This window comes from Dreissena polymorpha, chromosome 7 (assembly GCF_020536995.1).
Source record: "Dreissena polymorpha isolate Duluth1 chromosome 7, UMN_Dpol_1.0, whole genome shotgun sequence".
Classification (NCBI taxonomy): domain Eukaryota; kingdom Metazoa; phylum Mollusca; class Bivalvia; order Myida; family Dreissenidae; genus Dreissena; species Dreissena polymorpha.
In genome coordinates this window covers 77,847,177-77,867,472 of record NC_068361.1, presented here as the reverse complement: position 1 = coordinate 77,867,472, position 20,296 = coordinate 77,847,177, and the positions used below count along the sequence as shown (strand labels likewise).

The 20,296-nt window shown below is 37.0% G+C and overlaps 1 protein-coding gene across 1 annotated transcript in view; it reads right to left on the bottom strand.

Annotated features, from left to right (window-relative positions):
- The window catches only part of LOC127839852 (multiple epidermal growth factor-like domains protein 8), a 69,137-nt gene extending 49,142 nt beyond the window's left edge, over positions 1-19,995 (bottom strand). The window contains exons 1-10 of the mRNA XM_052368242.1: positions 19,594-19,995; positions 18,189-18,352; positions 16,260-17,421; positions 14,682-14,830; positions 13,533-13,661; positions 12,474-12,663; positions 11,132-11,307; positions 10,658-10,879; positions 3,606-3,819; positions 2,148-2,404 (exon numbers count right to left, since the gene is read on the bottom strand). Of these exons, the coding sequence (XP_052224202.1) occupies positions 2,148-2,404; positions 3,606-3,819; positions 10,658-10,879; positions 11,132-11,307; positions 12,474-12,663; positions 13,533-13,661; positions 14,682-14,830; positions 16,260-17,421; positions 18,189-18,352; positions 19,594-19,759 (2,829 nt within the window). The 5' untranslated portion in view covers positions 19,760-19,995. The remainder of the gene's footprint in view (positions 1-2,147; positions 2,405-3,605; positions 3,820-10,657; positions 10,880-11,131; positions 11,308-12,473; positions 12,664-13,532; positions 13,662-14,681; positions 14,831-16,259; positions 17,422-18,188; positions 18,353-19,593) is intronic.
- Between the last annotated feature and the right edge of the window lie 301 nt (positions 19,996-20,296).

Genomic DNA, 20,296 nt, shown 5'->3' with positions numbered 1-20,296 from the left:
TAAACGCAAAACTTAACCAAAATTTGCAATTTTTTAAGTATAAAAAGGGCACATAATTCTGTCAAAATGCACGCCAGAGTTATCTAACTTTGCCTGCCTAGTCCCCTCATGATAGTAAGTAAGTGTACCAAGTTTGAATGCAATAGCATTGATACTTTCTGAGAAAAGTGGACCTAAACGCAAAACTTAACCGGACGCCGACGCCAACGCCAACGCCAACGCCAACGCCAACGCCAACGCCGACGCCAAGGTGATGACAATAGCTCATAATTTTTTTTCAAAAAATAGATGAGCTAAAAATCATTTGTAATTCTTATTGTAGGATGAAAAACTAGAGCTTTGTCACAGAGGTGACGAATACCCCCACATGCCGCATTGACACAGAATATTTTGCATGTTGTCTTCACAAAAAACAGCGGACACCATGCTCAATGTTTAAAACGCACTAAGTGACCCTGTGACCTAGTTTTTGACCCGGCATGGCCCATGTTCGAACTTGGCCTAGACATCATCTAGATACTACTTCTGACCAAGTTTAGTGAAGATTGGATGAAAACAACTTGAATTAGAGAGCGGACACTGAATACGGCCCAACCGACAGACAGACAGACAAGCTCACTCCTATATACCCCCCTAAACTTCGTTTGTGGGGGAATAAAAAGTGCACATGCCCAAATTCATACCTTAAAAAACAGACTTTGCTTGTATGAATATTGGACTCTGAATGGTTTAAGAGAAAATCAGAAACAAGTATATATTGACAGACAGACAGACAGACAAAAAGACAGACAGTTTTTCTTGGTGATTTCAGTATGCCCTTTTAAATTTGTAGCAGGGATAAAATTATTTGGTGAGGATAACAGGTAAAAGGAATATATGCGTGTTCTATGCAAATCAGTAACTTGTGGGTACTTGATAATCAACAAATTTATTATTGCTTTATGAAGTTCAATTAATTATGATGATAGTAGTTAGGTTCCTCAAGAAACAGAACATGTTTTATAAAGAACTTTTGTACCCAAGTATGTACATTGAATCAGTAGATTAATAAGAACAGCCCATCAGTGAAGACAATGCCATGTTTTGGGGCCAAGCATTATTCCCTATCTCAAAAAGTAAGATTTGTCCTGACTTACTGCCTCAAATTTAAAGGTTTTGAAAACATTTTGTTCTTATGACTTGAAACATTTTGTTCATCTTTCTACCCAGCTCTAAAATTGAACCTTAGTAAATGTTATATTAAGAAAAATATTATTCACAATTTAAAAGTATAAGTTACTAAAACAAATAACACTTCTTTCCCAATTTTAACACTTCAGTCTTACATTAAAATAGAGCCCATCAGTGAAGAAAATAAAGCCCATCAGTGAAGAAATAAAGTCCATTAGTGAAGAAAATAAAGCCCATCAGTGAGAACTAAAGCCCATAAGTGAAGAAAATAAAGCCCATCAGTGAAGAAAATAGAGCCCATTAGTGAAGAAAATAAAGCCCATTAGTGAAGACAATAAAGCCCATCAGTGAAGAAAATAAAGCCCATCAGTGAAGACAGTCATTTCTTTTATACCTAATGATAAAGTATGAGAATTCTGCAATGAAATAACAGCAGTGAAAAGAACAAATTGTTATTTTCACCAGTGAAAAGAACAAATTTTCAGAACTCCATTTTTCTTTTTTTAAGATTATCATTAAAATTTTTATATATTTCTATGATCACAAGTGAATTAAAATCGACATTCCACCGAATCATACAAATTCTCTTTTTATCTTATATTTTTTCATCGTTTATTTACATTGTAAAAGAGTTTAACTGGAGAATCTCGCTGGTAAAATGACGTCATTTTGTCACACTGATGACGTCATTTTGTGTTTTCAAATATATTGAGGCACGCCACTGGAGAAACTCCGAGAAAGGGTAACTTTTAAGCAAAAGGGACACAGGGAAAATTATTTTATTGAAAAAGGGGAATAAAAGGAACAGAAAATTTGTTCATGTCAGTGTAAGATCGTTTGTTATTCACTCGTGATCATAGAAAATCAGAGTAAGATCGTTTGTTATTCTACTCGTGATCATAGAAAAATAATTTTTTCTATGTTCACTCATGAAATAAAAACGGTCTTACACTGACATGAACAAATATCCTCTATACCTTGGCACACGACAGACACTCCACATGGTCATCGCACACTGTACACACAGATGGCTCCGTGATCATCAGCTGGTGCCCCTCCTGGGCGCAGGCTGACATGCTTGTGTTCCTTGGCATGCATCGGGCTTCAACGTCACACCAGCCACATGCTGTGTCCGTCATGCAGGCCAGGCAGCTGGTGAAGTTTGCGCAGTCTCCAACGCTGTAGGGTTCCAGAAATTCGAAGCTGAACGCGTGCAGTACTGACAGACTGTTGCCTATATTATAATCATAATATAATATTGAAATCATGTTATTTGCACTAAGTTATACTGGAATAGATGAAAAATGAGGGAGAAAATTCAGAGGCTAAATATGGGTAATACTTTTAGTGTTTTTTTCACCATTTTGTGAATGGTGCTGGGTAATTTTGGATTGGAAAAAATCATGCATTTTTACTAAAATCGGGAATTTGTGTTGTTGTTGTTTAACTAACTAATCCTTCAAAATTGAGAATAAGAGTGTTTTCAATATAATATTTACTAAAAATCAATTTATCGATTTGGATGGGAGATGAACTTAACGTTGAGATCTCCAAAAAAAGTTATTTTGTTTGGAAACCTTCAATTAAAAATTGTAAGGTCCCATTAGGGAAAAATATATACTTCTTTCTATGGGGAATGAGGCCGTTTACCAACCTGAATTTAAAGGGAAAAAAACACTGTTTTATATTTACAAATAACCATCAAAGCCAGAAAGTAAACAAAGCTTCCACTGACCAGTTCATTTCAAAAGAGATAGGCTTGTAATTAGGTTTTAACGTTTATAGTCAAGGATCATTAATTCTATTTTATGCTTAAAAGTTAAATTTAAGTAAAATTATGAAATTGCAATGTTAAATTATGAAATTGCCATGTCCAATAACTCTTAAAGATTAACATTTTTCACATATGTTAACAGAACAAGCAACAATTGCAGTTTGTAAAACAGCCATGCTTTAACCGTGTTTTGATGCAAAACACTGATCGCAAAAACCTTTGAAAAGCTGACTCTCATACCTCATATTTAAACTTTCCATTAAATGAGCCTCATTTGGGGAAAACTGGCTTTATGCATGTGCTTAACCCTTTGCATGCTGGGAAATTTGTCGTCTGCTAAAATGACGTCTGCTGAATTTCTAAAATAAGCATTTTCTTCATTTTTTTTCAAAGAATACTATCAGAATAGCAAACAGTTTGGATCCAGATGAGACGCCACGTTCTGTGGCGTCTCATCTGGATCCAAACTGTTTGCAAAGGCCTTTAAAACTCGGTTCCCGCACTGAAAGGGTTAAACTTTTATCAAACATTAGCAGTCTAACCAAAAGTAAAGTCCAAGATTAGCCTGTGCCGACTGCACAGACTAATCTGACAAAACACTTACGAACAAGCAGTAAGCACAGTTTTCCCAGAAAGTGCCACAAATAAAGCCCACACCTACCATTGGTAGCCGAGCCGTCCCACTTCAGTTCGATGCTGTAGAGTTTCTCATTGATGGCTGGTTGACTGTTGGTACTGGAAGGGTACAAATATTCCCCTTCAAGATCCAGGAAGTAGCGCGTGCCTGGAGACGTGTTGGGGAACAACAAAGAGTTATCTGCCCTTAATTTCAACTCGAGCGGGTTATCGCCTATACCGATGTTCATAATTCTTTCCTGAAATACGCATTTTTTCAAACTTGCAATTAATACTTTATAACTTTTACCATGCTTTGTCATAGTCCTACATATTGTATATTTTATAACAGTTTCAGATAAAGTTGAAAATTTCATACCTTTATGGAAAGTTCTGTGTAATTTTCCTCCAATAAACTCTCCATTGGCAATTAAACAGACCAAGTTAAAAGTTACTATGTAGCAAACAAGCCCATAATTTATAATGATGTTGTAACCCAACAAGAGCACCGCCTTGCCGGTGCAGACCGCTCATCTATTTTTCTTTTTAAAGGTGAAGGGACCTATCTCAATTTCAATCACAAAGGAAGGAGGGGTGGAGTGGAGGGGGGTGTATAGTGTGGGGGTGTGGTCATTTATTACATTTTCTTCAAAAAATGCAAAAAAATATGCTTTTTTGGGGGGGGGGCTTTCCTGGGTGGGATGGTTGGACAGTATTTCAAAAATAAAACAAGGGACAAAATTGTCACAAAACCAGGTTTTCATTGTGAAAAAAAAATCTGATAAAGGAAGAAAACTCAAACTGAACTTTTGAAATGAACAAACAAAATTAACCCCCTTTGTAAGTTTGTTTTTAAAAAAAATCTATTTTTAGTCGTGGCGACCTTGACATTGGAGATATTGACGTGATTCTTTCGTGCGACACACCGTCCCATGATGGTGAACAAATGTGCCAAATGATTTTAAAATCTCACAATGAATGACATAGTTATGGCCAGGACAAGCTCATTTATGGCCATTTTTGACCTTTGAACTCAAAGTGTGACCTTGTCTTTGAAGCAATCAATGTTATTCTTTCGCGCAACACACCATCCAATGATGGTAAACAAATGAGCCAAATGATTATAAAATCTGACAATGAACGACATAGTTATGGCCCGGACAAGCATGTTCCGCCCGCCCGCCAGCCAGCCAGCCAGCCCGCCCGCATTCGCCAATCTAATAACCAGTTTTTTCCTTCGGAAAACCTGGTTAATAATACAAAGAAAATTGTGTTTTTTAACCATGTTTAAAAAAATCATAAAAAATCAAGGTCATTCAAAGGTCAAGGTAAAATTCAACTTGCCAGGAACAGTACCCTCATGATAGCATGAAAGTATTTGAAGTTTAAAAGCAATAGCCTTGATGCTTTAGAAGTAAAGTGGATCGAAACACAAAATTTAACCATATATTCAAAGTTACTAAGACAAAAAAGGGCCATAATTCCATAAAAATGACAACCAGAGTTATGCAACTTGTCCTTTACTGTCCCCTTATGATAGTTTGCGGGTGTTCCAAGTATGAAAGCAATATCCATGATACGTTAGGGGTAAAGTGGACCAAACACAGAACTTAACCAAATTTTCAATTTTCTAAGTATAAAGGGCCCATAATTCTGTCAAAATGCCAGTCAAGGTTACATAACGTTGCCTGCACAGTCCCCATATGATAGTTAGTAAGTGTTGCAAGTATGAAAGCAATAGCTTTGATACTTAAGGAATAAAATGGACCTAAACACAAAACTTAACAAAAATTTCAATTTTCTAAGTATAAAAAGGGCACACAATTCTGTCAAAATGCCAGTCAGAGTTACATAACTTTGCCTACACAGTCCCCTTATGATAGTTAGTAAGTGTTGCAAGTATGAAAGCAATAGCTTTGATACTTAAGGAATAAAATGGACCTAAACACAAAACTTAACCAAAATTTTCAATTTTCTAAGTATAAAAAGGGCACATGATTCTGTCAAAATGCAAGCCAGAGTTATCTAACTTTGCCTGCCCAGTCCCCTCATGATAGTAAGTACGTGTACCAAGTTTGAATGCAATAGCATTGATACTTTATGAGAAAAGTGGACCTAAACGCAAAACTTAACCGGACGCCGATGCCAACGCTGATGAACATAATGAACAACATAGTTATGGCCTGGACAAGCTCATTTATTGCCATTTGTGACCTTTTAACTCAAAGTGTGACCTTGGAGATACTGACGTAGTTCTTTCGCGCAACACACCGTCCAGAGATGGTGAACAAATGTGCCAAATGACTTGAAAACCTCAGAATGAACGACATAGTTATGGCCCGGACAAGCTCATTTATGGCCTTGTTTTACCTTTGAACTCAAATTGTGACCTTGTCTTTGAAGCAATCAATGTTATTCTTTCGCGCGACACACCATCCAATGATGGTAAACAAATGTGCCAAATGATTATAAAATCTCACAATGAACGACATAGTTATGGCCCAGACAAGCTTATTTATGGCCATTATTGACCTTTGAACTCAAAGTGTGACCTTGACCTTTAAGATATCTACGCAATTCTTCCGCGCAACACACCGTCTAATGATGGTTAACAAATATGTCAAATGATTTTAAAATCTCACAATGAACAACAAAGTTATTGCCCGGACAAGATTTCAGGACAGACCGACACACCCACCGACAAAGTGACTCCTATAAAGCCCCCACTACCAATGGTAATGGGAGTATAAAAAGAGCTAAATGCAGTGCTCCAGCTAGGCCTAAATTGACATGACGCCTGGACGATGATCGCTCCGCCCACTCAATCACGTGGCTAAGCGAGTAGCAAACCTAGACAAGCTAACAGCAAAATGGCTTCTTTGCCTATAGACTGCATATAGATTTTGGCAATATTCTGGATGATTTTTATGGAAAATAGCGCTTTAAAACTGGAATTTCTGTGAAGTTTAACGCGCTTTCTGACACCGAGTGGGTGCCAAAATCCCACATGTTATTACGTATACAAGTTATATTAATAATATTAAACATTGCTTATGGGACATTTATCAATCACTATAATTGAAAGTGCAAGACAACTCAATCAGTTTGGTCATTGTCTGATATAAAGTAGCGTTGTATGAAGGGGAATTCGGTAAAGCTACATGTACCAGTATCAGACGCTCGCGCAGGTACAGACTTCCCATAAGTAAACGCATTTATTGGTTATATCAGTAATAATAAATGTTAGGCAATGGCATTTATCAATATGTTTTTATTTAAATAGAAACATAAAATAGTTTCCACTTGTTTTTGACCCACACATAACTTGATTTACAACGGGAATTTCGTTAAGTTACCCAAAGTGAGTATCAATATTCTCTATTATTCTACATGCACACGTGATATAATTCATACTTAACAAGACTATTTTCAAGCAATATAAGTCCACAACCGGCTCCACCATTGTCAGAAATTCCAGATTTTTTTTTATATATTTGTTGCCATAGCAACCAATTTTTTTTATTTAGGAACAAAATGAAATGACGTGCATAATGTCCATATTGCCATCTATCCATGTTTCAAGTTACATGAAAAACTTCAAAAGTTATCGCAGGATCCAGAAAACCACCATTTTCAACAGTATGTCTAGTCTATTTGTTGCCATAGCAACCAGAAATTTTTACGTCGGAACAAAATTAAATGACGTGCTTAATGTCCATTTTGCCATCTATCCATCATTCAAGTTTCATGAAAAAATATTCAGAACTTTAAAAGTAATTGCAGGATCCAGAAAACCACCATTTTCAGCAGTATTTCTAGTCTATTTGTTGCCATAGCAACCAGCATTTTTGACGTCGGAACGAAATGAAATGACGTGCATAATGTCCATATTGCCATCTATCCATGTTTCAAGTTACATGAAAAAATATTAAGAACTTTAAAAGTTATTGCAGGATCCAGAAAACCACCATTTTCAGCAGTATGTCAAGTCTATTTGTTGCCATAGCAACCAGAATTTTTTACGTCGGAACAAAATGAAATGACGTGCATAATGTCCATATTGCCATCTATCCATGTTACAAGTTTCATGAAAAAATATTAAAAACTTTAAAAGTTATAGCAGGATCCAGAAAAACCACCTTTTCAGCAGTATTTCTAGTCTATTTGTTGCCATAGTAAAACCATAATTTTTGAAGTAGGAACGAAATGAAATGACGTGCATAATGTCCATATTGCCATCTATCCATATTCCAAGTTTTTTATGAAAAAATATTAAGAACTTTTAAAGTTATCGCAGGATCCAGAAAAGTGTGATGGAAGGACGGAGACAAAACCATAAGTCCCCTCCGGTGAAACCGGTAGGGGACTAATAATGCGTAGTTATAACGTACATGTCCAGATTTTTTAATAAATTAATGTTCTATAAGGGTGATCTCGGTAATTCTACACATTGAAGCTTCCACTCGCTCTTGTCAAGACCGCATTTCCACGTTGGAAATGGTATACATTTAATTAATGTAAGTTATCTTTCTGGAGTTACATTAACCCAATTTACACCATTTTTGCCATATTTCATTTCCATTTTGTTTTTTCAAACAAAAAATTAAGAAATTCTGTGAAAAAAAGAGTATTAGGCATTTGATCTCCAAGTGTGGATTAAAAGCGTTCATTGGTGACACAGCATGTCTGCACATGTGTAGATACCGTTATTAAGATATCACGTGTCACCTTCTAATAACATGTATAATGGCAATAAAGTGCATTACTATCAGAGTAATAAAACACAGCAGGAATTAGGCTTCATGCTGGGTTTTATTTCTCTTAAAGTAATGCAGATGAACATTGCTTCTAATAATCACCTAGTAACTGAAAAAAAAACATGAACTTTTATGTGATGATCAGATCGATAACAGAAACTATTTAAATCTGCTAGTTTATACGATGAAAAGATATTGTAATTGTCTTTGACAGTGTTGACGTTCAGTTGTTCGTGGGGACGACCGCATGCATTTATACATCTCTTACACTTCTCAAGATCTCTTTTCGCCTTTGGAAACGATATAAATTCAATGCCACCAACTAACCTTTAAGGATATCGATTGTCCGAGTTACATAATCCCCATTGAAACCATTTAACCATTTTAATCTACGTCTTTTAAAGAGGAAAACAAAAGAAACACGTTAAAATAAAAGTGAACCTAGACATAGCTTGTCTAGGAAATGGCAGACAGTGCGTTGCTATTTAACGCGCCCGATTAATCGATCGCTGATTGGTAGATCAATTCTTAGATAAGGATTTGATTGACAGGCGGCATCATGTCAATTGAAGGGCACCCCACCCAGCCCTCCCAAAGCTCAGGACTGTCCTTCCTAGGGCCCCCCCTGCCTTAAAATTTTTTTTTTTTTTTTTTTTACATATGAAATAATAAATCTCTTATTACAATACATTGTAATAAATTTAATCCTCTTTGTAGACATTTGAATTGTTTAATAATAATGGGAATATTATATTCTAACAATTATTAATAATTATTATTAATAACATATAAATTAACATGCAAGAGGAAGCATTCCAGAAACGCCCGCGCACTCGAAAGTGCCCTTTTGACAAAATACTGCGCGTTCAAAGTGCCCTTTTCAGTTTAATATATATTAGTCAAATATTAGGTAAGTTGACATTTAAATTCTCAACTTAATGGATAGAGTTCACAGTCCCAAATTTAAAAACATGAGGGCCTGAAAGGCCCAAAGTCGCTCACCTAAGATAACAAGATATTATTGGGACAAATCTTCTGGCCAAGTTTCATGAAGATCAGAAAATACATGTGGCCTTAAGAGTGTTAAAAAGGTTTTACTATAGCCATATAAGGAAAAATGCCCCGCCCCCTGGCAGCCATGTTTGCCAACCAACCGGCATCATTTTTGAACACGTCTAAGATAGTATCGGGATGAATCTTCTAACCAAGTTTCATAAAGATCGGACAGTAAATGTGGCCTCTAGAGTGTTAACAAGATTTTACTATAGCCATATCAGGATAAAGGCCCCACCCCTTGGAAGCCATGTTCTTCAAGCAAACACAATTATTTTCAACTTCATCCAAGATATCATTGAGACCAATCTTCTGACCAAATTCATGAAGATTGGACAATAAATGTGGCCTCTAGTGTGTTAACAAGGTTTTACTATAGCCATATATGGAAAAATGCCCCGCCCCTTGGCAGCCCTGTTTTTCAAGCAAACGTAACCATTTTCAAACTAATCCAAGATATCAATAAGACAAATCTTCTGACCATATTTCATGAAGATCGGACAATAAATGTGGCCTCTAGAGTGTTAACAAGGTTTTACTATAGCCATATAAGGAAAAATGCCCCGCCCCTTGGCAGCCATGTTTTTTAAACCAACCGGCATCATTTTCTAACTAGACCAAGATATTATTGGGAAGAATCTTCTGACCAAGTTTCATGAAGATCAGACAATAAGTGTGGTCTCTAGAGTGTTAACAAGATTTAACTATAGCCATATATAGCCACATAAGGAAAAATGCCCCGCCCCTTGGCAGCCATGTTTTTCAAGCGTAACCATTTTCGAACTCATCCAAGATATCATTGAGACCAATCTTCGGACCAAATTGCATGAAGATTGGACAATAAATGTGGCCTCCAGAGACTTAACAAGGCAAACGAACGACGGACAAAAGACGATCACAAAAGCTCACCATGAGCATGTTGTGCTCAGATGAGCTAAAAAGGCCTTGCAAGCTGCTCCCCTAAAACCACCAAGTACTGGTTCTATCCAGAAGACAGACTTGAGCATCTCACAATAAGCTTAAACCCTTTCCCACTTATACGTATTTTTACGCATTTGTAGTCCCTTAGAAAGTTAAATTTAACTTACGACCTTTCTTACTAGATTCAAGTTTTAAACAGCATAAAACCTGAACAGACTGTGAGTTACTCGTAGGCTGTTCTGGTTTTATGCTGTTTGCACATACCCATTCTCACTTTGCTTGTGAGTGGGAAAGGGTAAAGCTTTTGATGTAATCATTCAACAAAAATGGTGTAAATTAAATAAAATCTAAATGAAATACAACTCACCTTACGACCAACAATAGCATCTTTATTAAGCCACACCTTCACTGCGATGTTATCGACCGCCAACTTCAACATGAACTGTTTGGGGGAGGGATCAATCAAGTGTTTCACTGTGGCATTTAAAGGGTGAATCCAGCCACGCCAGCGTGTGAAGCTCTTGAGCAATGGCCTCGTGTAGATCCGGCGGTATTTCTCAAACGTATTAGTCTGACGCAAAATGGACACCTGTAAATATAAAGTAGATCTACATATTTCTGTTTTAACAACTTTGTGTTGTTTTTTGAGACAGTGTTATGTCCTAAGATTGACATCCGATTTCAGACTTACATAGATTAGTTTAATGCCTGCAAAGAGTTACCACAATTTGCCTTTTTGTACTTAATCCTATTATCAAAACACACATTTTTCACATAATTATTTGTTTCTGTAACTAAGCATTTTTAAATTTACACATGGTATGATAAGGAATCTTTTTACCTCGTCTGGTTGGTTAAAATTGACATTTCCCGATCTGCACTTGACCTCTACCAGTCCCGCTGGTTTGTCCTCCAGTCGACACTGAGCAATCTGGCTCAAGGAGAGGCTCTTATCACCCCACCAGCCAACTAAACCGGATGGCGTGCTAGTGGCAGCAGCACAGTTACCAGTTGGCTCTGAAAAATAAACAATACATTAGTGTCTATCCAAGTTGCAAAATAGTTTAACCCTTTGCATGCTGGGAAATTTGTCGTCTGCTAAAATGTCGTCTGCAGAATTTCTAAAATTAGCATTTCCTTCTATTTTTTTCAAAGAATACTATCAGAATAGCAAACAGTTTGGATCCTGATGAGACGTTCTGTGGCGTCTCATCTGGATCCAAACTGTTTGCAAAGGCCTTTAAAATTCGGTTCCCGCACTGAAAGGGTTAACTATTACAGGCTAAAATTCTAGTTTATTTGCCAGTAAAATACTTGTACAATCTTGTACTTGACCAAAACATTTCACTAGCCAAAGGAGCCAGTATTCTTCATTTTTTTCATGGACCTTGTGAAGTTCCATTGGCTATTTCAAGTGAACTTTTTCATCATTTTAGGACTAGGGCAGGGGTGCTTTGTATTGGAAAAATATGTTGTTTTAACTTAAAGTGGGAAATTGGTGTTGAATTTTTTTGCTAACAAATACTTGAATATTGAGAATACAAGTGTTTTCAATATTATATTTACTAAGGTTCAAATTGTAGAGCTAAATAGGTATATAAAATAAATGTATATAGGATCTGGCACGAGTTGTCATATCATACCATATTTTATTAAACGAGTTCAGGAATTTTGTTAGTCAGCGAGCCTTTGGCGAGCTTACTAACGAATTTCCTGGACGTGTTTAATAAAATATGGTATGATATGACAACGAGTGTCAGATCTTTTTTATCACATGCTTTTAAATGAGCAAATTAAATAAATATTTACGCAAACATAATGATAAATCCCAAATGTTGTTTACATTTCGTGACGTCATTTGACGTTGCAACATCATTTCAGCAAAATAATACAATGCGATTGGTCAATAAACGAAAACTAAGCCAATGAAAACGCTTAAAAATGTTGTATTACACATGTGTAATATAAAAAAATATGTAATGGTTGTATTACATGGGAAACAGGGTATGGCATGTGATAAAACAATTTATTAAGAAAAATAAATAAATAAATCTAAAACCTTTAATTGGGAATTTTTGAAAGTCATTTTGATTAAAATAGAGACTTTATGAGATTTGGATTGGGCCGCATTTCTACCAAAATGTGGCAAATACAAAAACACTGAGTCACTATGCTATACTTACTAGACCTGAGCTGACATTCGCCCTCCTTCACACACCAGTTGCACGGCTGGATGTAGGTCCAATGTTCCGGCGAGTCCTGGGACCGCGCTGCCCCCTGACCTTGACTAAGGCAAGACACACACGAGGACAGCCGACTGCAGATCCCTGGACACTGCATGTAGGGCACGCCTGCCTTCAAAGGGCCGCAAAGCTGGACACGAAATAATTAATACAATGAAATCAAATCAAAAGAAATAAAACAAGCAAATTCGTTGAATAAATAACCCCTGCCAATATGCTTCTGGACACAAAAGTGTTATATTTGACACTCAAAAAAGCATTTTTTCAAGATACAAAGGGCCATAACTCTGTTATTAACAGATGGTGTACAATGCCATTTGGCGTGCATCATCCTCTTATCCATATATATATACTCATACCAAGTTTGAATGAAATCCGCCAAAGCACATCCAAGATATGGCTCCGGACACAAAAGTGCCGGACGGACGGAAAGACATACGGACAACACCAAAACAATATCCCTCCGCCTATGGCGAGGGAAAATTAACTTCAGGCAATATACATATATGGACAGGCGGCTACAGATCAATGGAAATTGCATTTAGGGCATGGTACTCTTCAAGGTAGCTGGGGAAGACCGTAAATTAATGCCATGTAATAAAAAAGAGCACTTAAAATGTCTTCAAATGAAACTATTCCTTCCGTCTTTGGCTTTTTTTATTTTGTTTTCAACATGAAGCTTTAAAAAATGTCTATAACATTACTTCCTTAGCTTTTAAGTACAAACGTTTGGTTTCACAATGCAAATTGAATGAGAAAATTTCACTTCAGTATCACTTAAGATTTTCCTACGGTGCTCTATAAATGGAAATACTCAAATGTATTCACTTGAATTTTAAGTTCAATGTTTTTCATCAGGGACGCATAGTGACTTAGATATTCCTATACAAAAATGTTCATAATACATCAATTTCAATATGTCATACAAATCATTGAAAAAATCAACAACATTGAAAATCTGGATACTGAAAATTTATTTGCATTCACAATGTTCAGTACCTGCTCAGTGATGTGTGTCCGATGCATGCATCTGCCCTGCTTGGTGCACAGTAGGCAGTCCGGGTTGCTCTGACATTTGTCTGCCAGCGTGATGTTGGTGCAGTAATCTAGGTCCAGACTGACCTCAGACTGAATTCACAATGGGAAGGTCATAAATATACAATGTATAAGCCTTATTCTGGGAAAACAGGGCTTAATGTATGTACTAAGAGTGTCACCCCAGATAAGACTGTGCAATCCGCACAGGCTAATCATGGTTAACACTTTCTGCTTTTATGGATTTTTTCAATTAAAGGAGCTCCCATCTAAACAAAAATCAAGTCTAGGCAGAAAGTGTCGTCCCTGAATGATTAGCCTGTTTGGACTGCACTGAAGTCACTTAACCCTTACAGTGCTGGACCGAATTTTGAAGGCCTTTGCAAACAGTTTGGATCCAGATGAGACGCCACAGAACGTGGCGTCTCATCTGGATCCAAACTGTTTGCTATTCTGATAGTATTCTTTGAAAAAAATCGAAGAAAATGCTAATTTTAGAAATTCAGCAGACGACATTTTAGCAGATGACAAATTACCCAGCATGCAAAGGGTTAACCCACAAGCATAAAGCCCATTGTTCCCAGAATGACGCTCAAATAAATATAACCCGTCCTGAAGGTTGATATGGAGTGTGATATTTTATTACATTTTGTCAGAAACTTGTGAAAAGGTGTGTGAACAAGTACAGAATAGCTTCTACAATGATATAAAAGGAATTGCAAATCATTTGCACAGCTCGTTGCTCATAAAAACAGGTTTGTGGGATAGTTAAGGTAAAACTTGCGCATTATGTATGTAGTTTTGTTTTCATAAACATGTGCTGGTTCTTATATCTATCTTAAACATGTGAAAAATAACAATTTGGGCAATTTGATATGTGTTACATATGCCAATTAAGTCAAACAACCAAACAACTGGAGATGTTGAAGGAGCATTTAATTAAGTTTGAAAGAAACACAAACCTGCAAGGCGTTTTGGCCGATACACATATTTTAGGTAACCAAAAATTAAAGGCAGTATGGATCTAAGGCTTAGCCTTTAGGTAAAAAAACATATGTATATAAAATAACATTTATAAAAACTAGTCTGCAACAGTGTATGCCTGTATCTTACACTAGGTGGAGCAATCAATGGCGGGAACTTGAATGCCATGACGTCACCCTTCACGTATCCAGCGTACCCCCCAGCAACAAGGAGTGTGTTACCATAGGCAACGGCTGCAACGTGACTCACCCTGCCATCATCAAGTGCTGAACTGTATTCTGCAAAAGAAAAAAGATTAGAGTGTGTTTTTGGCTACCATAAAACACACTGTACTACCCGCAGTTATGTATAATGCTCCCCTTATTTTTTAGGAGAAAAACATTTTCAACTTGATTTTTAAAAACAAAAGATCCCATGTATCAAGAACTATTATTTTGGGAAAAATGTTCAGACCAAGTTAAATGAAGATTGGGCAATAAATGTGGCCTCTAGAGTGTTCATGAGCTTTTTCTTTAATTTGTGGACAACCTTTTTTTTCTTTACTGAGACCTTTTTTTTATATCTAACATGACCCAGTTTAAATTTTAAAAATCAACATAGATATCATTGGGATATATGTTTTTAACCATTTTCCTGAATATTTTGCTATAAATGTGACCTACAGAGTGTTCATTAGCTTTTTTAATTTGAACATTTGATATGGATGTTTATCTTGAGGGGGTGAAGTTTCCAGGTTTCAAAAACAACCAATATTATTGGGCAAGTTGCATTAAGTATTAACAAAAAAACTGGGGACCGTTTCAATAAACATGGCAGTACACATTTACGATACGATACATTTTTCAAAGATACATAATTGCTAAACTCCATATCATATGATTATAAATATTCAGTACTTAATAAATTACACTAGCATCTCAAGCGCCGTATATATTTGACGAGCATTGCGAGCTAGTTCGCCTACTTATCAAGATTACAAAATTCTCTCATAAATTAAAATTGTTGTACTATCGTTTATGAAACGAACCCCTGGCCTCTAGAGTGTTCATAAGGCAGATGTTGATGACGCATGAAAAAAGACAGACATAAGGCACTAACAAAAGCTAACCATGTGCATGTTGTGCTCTGGTGACAGGGAGCTAAGTTCTATTCCCCTTTTTTTTCTGTGAAAAAGCTCTTGCAAAAATAATTATCTGTATATTTTAATTCCAAAAGATATCATTAAACAATGTAAAATACATCTATAATGGACAGATGAACTTAAAAATGTTGATCATTCATGTTCGGTCAAAATATTATATATATTTCAGCAATTGTTGTACCCGATAATCGGATTGAGAAAAGTATTGGTACAATACCTATTGAGAAAAAATCTGAAATTGGGAAAATTAGAGTCGTGAAATCTTAAGATTGGGAATTATGGGTCTCTAACATTGCTTGGTATAAATAATTGCAAAAACCAATTCAAATATTCATTTACATGCTTTTGGATGGAAATGTTCAGTTTCAGTGCTCATTTTATTTGTTTAATTGCAGATGATGCACTTTGGAAAGAAATCGACGAAAAGTTCCTTCCTTTTGGGAATATTTCAGACGGCAATTTGTAATTTGTAGTATTTGCTCAATTCGGAAAGTACCTTTTATGGGTACTTCGTAAAGAAGGAAAATATCACTGAACATACAAACACACAAAGAAATGGTACATACTTCCCATAAGCAATTCCGCTTTCACCCATATATGACATCCGAGATGATAAAGATATATTTCATAATCATAGCATTTCTCCACATCGTGATGTATGTGCGTGTTGCCTCCAAACACAACCATATAGTTGCCCATGATGTTGGCCGAATGAAACGACCGCTGACTAGGAGCTGGACCGTTGTCCAGTGCTTCGTTCGTCTTGATTTTCGACCAGATCTTGTTCTCAACATGGAACATATGCAGTTCGTCTTTATGCGACCCATAACGGGGCTCATCCGCATTGTGAGAATAACCTCCATAGATAAGTAGCGATTTTGATTCTTTGTGATAAACAGTTGAATGTCCTACAAGCCTTCGAGCCGATGATTTGCCGGCCAGAGGTAATACTTCCTGCCATTCAGTTGGAATGTGTCCATTGATTTTATAAATATTTGACCAAAATAATCCATCTTTGGTTTTCCCCCCGAACACATACAAATTGTCTTCAACCCTTGTAAGTGTGTGACCAGAGAGCTTTAATGGTTTGAATACACTCTCATTGGCACACAGAGTCCATGTCTCTGACGTAACATTAAAGAACCACAGTTCATCACTGTAATTCTCATCGTCAAGCATACCCCCAAACATGTAGAACCCATCCTCAAACAGTTCTATCGCATGCTCATAACGACCTTTCGGCCAGGGTTCAGATCTATTTATAGAATTCCAAGTGGTTTCGTTTATACAGTAATAGTTGAGATCACTTAAAACTTTGTTCAACGAAAACCCACCAAACACATACAAGCATTCTGTCCGAGACACAAAAGCACCAGCATGGGCAGAACGGGGTTCAAGTCCCATGCCTTCAGGCAGTAAGGTGTACCAGAGCTCACTCCCTTCTGAATTGTTCAAACTAATATTGCACATATACCCTGCATACCCTTTCTCGCACTGACACTTATACGTGGAATTGTCATCTTTCATCACACAAGCACCATGACTGCTACAGTTTTGAGGACATTCCTCGAGCTGGCAGTAATTCCCTGTTCGGCCCATAAAGCAGTAGCACTGGTGTCCAATACAGTTGCCGTGGCCAGTGCAATTGAATGGACAGTCTTGCATGGAATAGCGGGCCCGAAATCCAGTTCGTTCATAGTTCCTGTCGCTGAATAGGTACACCAGCATCTGTAATCAAAGTTTGGTCATGTTACCCGGAATGCAATTAAAGTGAAAAATAGTTATTTCTGTTATCTTATTGTAATTTATTATAATCGAATGTGTACTTAGGTGGTGTTAAAAGGTAGTTTTCATATTGAATATTTTTTGTTCAACCACAGCTTATATACCAAGTAAGTGGATGAACAATAAAAAATCATGCTAATTGAAATCAAATGCAACCAACTTGTAAACTAAAAGCAAACACCCAAATTCGTCGAATTGATATCCCCCACCAATATGCTTTCGGACACAAAAGTGTTATATTTGACACTCAAAAAAGCATTTTTTCAAGATAAAAAGGGCCATAACTCTGTTATTAACAGATGGTGTACAATGCCATTTGGCATGAATCATCCCCTGATCCATATATATACTAATTCCAAGTTTCAATAAAATCCGCCAAAGCACATCCAAGATATGGCTCGGGACACACAAAAAAGCATTTTTTCAAGATACAAAGGGCCATAACTCCGTTATTAACAGATGGCGTACAATGCCATTTGGCGTGCATCATCCTCTTATCCATATATATACTCATACCAAGTTTCAATGTAATCCGCCAAAGCACTTCCAAGATATGGCTCCGGACAGACGGAAAGACAACGCCAAAACAATATCCCTCCGCCTATGGCGGGGGATAATAACTTCCACAGATCCATGAACTCAAACCCTGGTCTCTGTGTTTAAGAGAGGATAACAACAACAAAAGAAATCTCCATGACACATAGGCATACCTTTCCAGATTTGGCAACGATGGGCCCAGGTCTATGCTGGCCACTAAGACTGGCCAGCGTTGGTGACAGGTAGGAGTCCCCGTCAAACACAAACAAGAAGTCATAGGAGCATTCTGTGTCTAGGAACTCAAATTCCAGGTAAATCGACTTGTTCGGATGCTTAGCTGCAAATACAGAATAAACAAGGCTATTGTCAAGCAATATGGTCCCCAACCGGCTCCACCATTATCAGAAATTCTACCATTTTCAGATTTTTTTGGCTGCCTTAGCAACCACAATTTTTGACGTAGGAACAAAATGAAATGACGTGCATAATGTCCATATTGCCATCTATCTATGTTGCAAGTTTCATGAAAAAATATTAAGAACTTTTAAAGTTATCGCAGGATCCAGAAATGTGTGACAGACAGACAGACAGACTCACAGACGCACAAAGCGCAAACCATAAGTCCCCTCCGGTGAAACCGGTAGGGGACAAAAATGTATTTGGGGGAAGGACTACATATATATCAACCCAAATACTTGAACCTTTTGGTAATCTCTATGCCATTAATTCCACATAATAAAATCTTAAAATCTTAACAGTAGCACTTATGCCATGGGCATGGCATTAACTTTGAATGTGAAAAAGCATGATAGTGGTCAATGAATTACAAGAATATAATTTATTTCAAATGACTTCGTGCCAATCTTTGGGTTAAATATCTCGCTGTGCATGACAGTCTAGATCTGCATATGCCTAAAGGTTAATACATATATATGTTATGTGTGGCTGTGTGAAGAAGTAACTTAGATGGTATAAATAAGTGTTGTGAATGTTGATAATCGGTCAGAGATAAAGCTGCAGAAGTGGTGTTCTGGTGTTCATGGCTTCGTGAACTCATTGGTTCATTTTTAAATCAATTTAATTTTAATAGCACCAGCACCATGGGCGCTGGGTAAATAGAATGAAGAAAAAACAAGCATCCCAGTGAGCTTATTCTTCTTGAATGCTTTAAGCGTTTATGAGTACAGCTGTGTGGGTTAGTAGCTGATAGGATGATTGCAACTAGAGTGAACTCAATTGGTAGAGCATGTCGTGTTAGTGGTTCCTGCGGAATTTTAATTAACAGTGATAAATCCATTCAAGTGCACAATGTTGTACCTTCTCCCATCTTAACATTTCCAATAGGTTACACGTGAGAAAAAATGCACCAACTGTGGGACCAGAACAGCTCTAACCAAAATGGCTGGTTCTGACCAACTCGGGATGACTTCAGGCAAACTTCAAAAGCACTCATGATGCTATTAATTAAATCTGTTGCGACATTACCTCTGAATCATAACACATGAAGACATAAATAAGCACATAATGAGTTCAGTACCAAAGTTCAAAAAGAAAGCATGAAAACAATATGAAATATACCATCAATCAGCCATTCGCATCTTGCATAACTAGGGTAGGTGGTTGTGTTTTCCCCATCCGAGATAACGCCAGTTTCGTTTGTAAGGATAGTTCTTCCATGTTTACAGGATCCGTTGCACATAGAAAGATGGTATACAAACACCAGAATAGCGATACTTCGACGCATTTCCTCTTAAAGTGATCTTCGAACAACGAAACTAGGCCATCGCAATCGACGAAACTTTTCTACCAAATCATTTCGCCAATGTATCGTGCCACTCGTCGTCTTGTAAGGCCATTACGGCCGTGTGACTAAGCATGTCATTTGAACTTTAAAATGGTTATCCTTCTATGCTTAATTTGGTCATTTTCTGCAACTTAAATTGGCATAAATAATCATCTGTTTCTTTAATAATAATAACGTTCTAGTTGTAAGACAAATTCTGATTGGCTAAAATATGACAATCGTTTAAAAGCGTGATACATCGACAATCTCCGGAAAATAAGTCCAATCGTGATACATCGGCTATCTCGGATTCCTCCGTAAGAAATAAATCGTCTGCTGATCCAGAGTGAAAATAAATCGTCTGCTGACCCAGAGTGACTTGTTTAACCCGCGGAACCGGATTTGATATAAGACTGGGCTTTACTTCCGAAATAGAGTCTTACATTTGTTAAATTGCTATTAATCTGCATTAAGTACATCAAATAATATTATGCAACT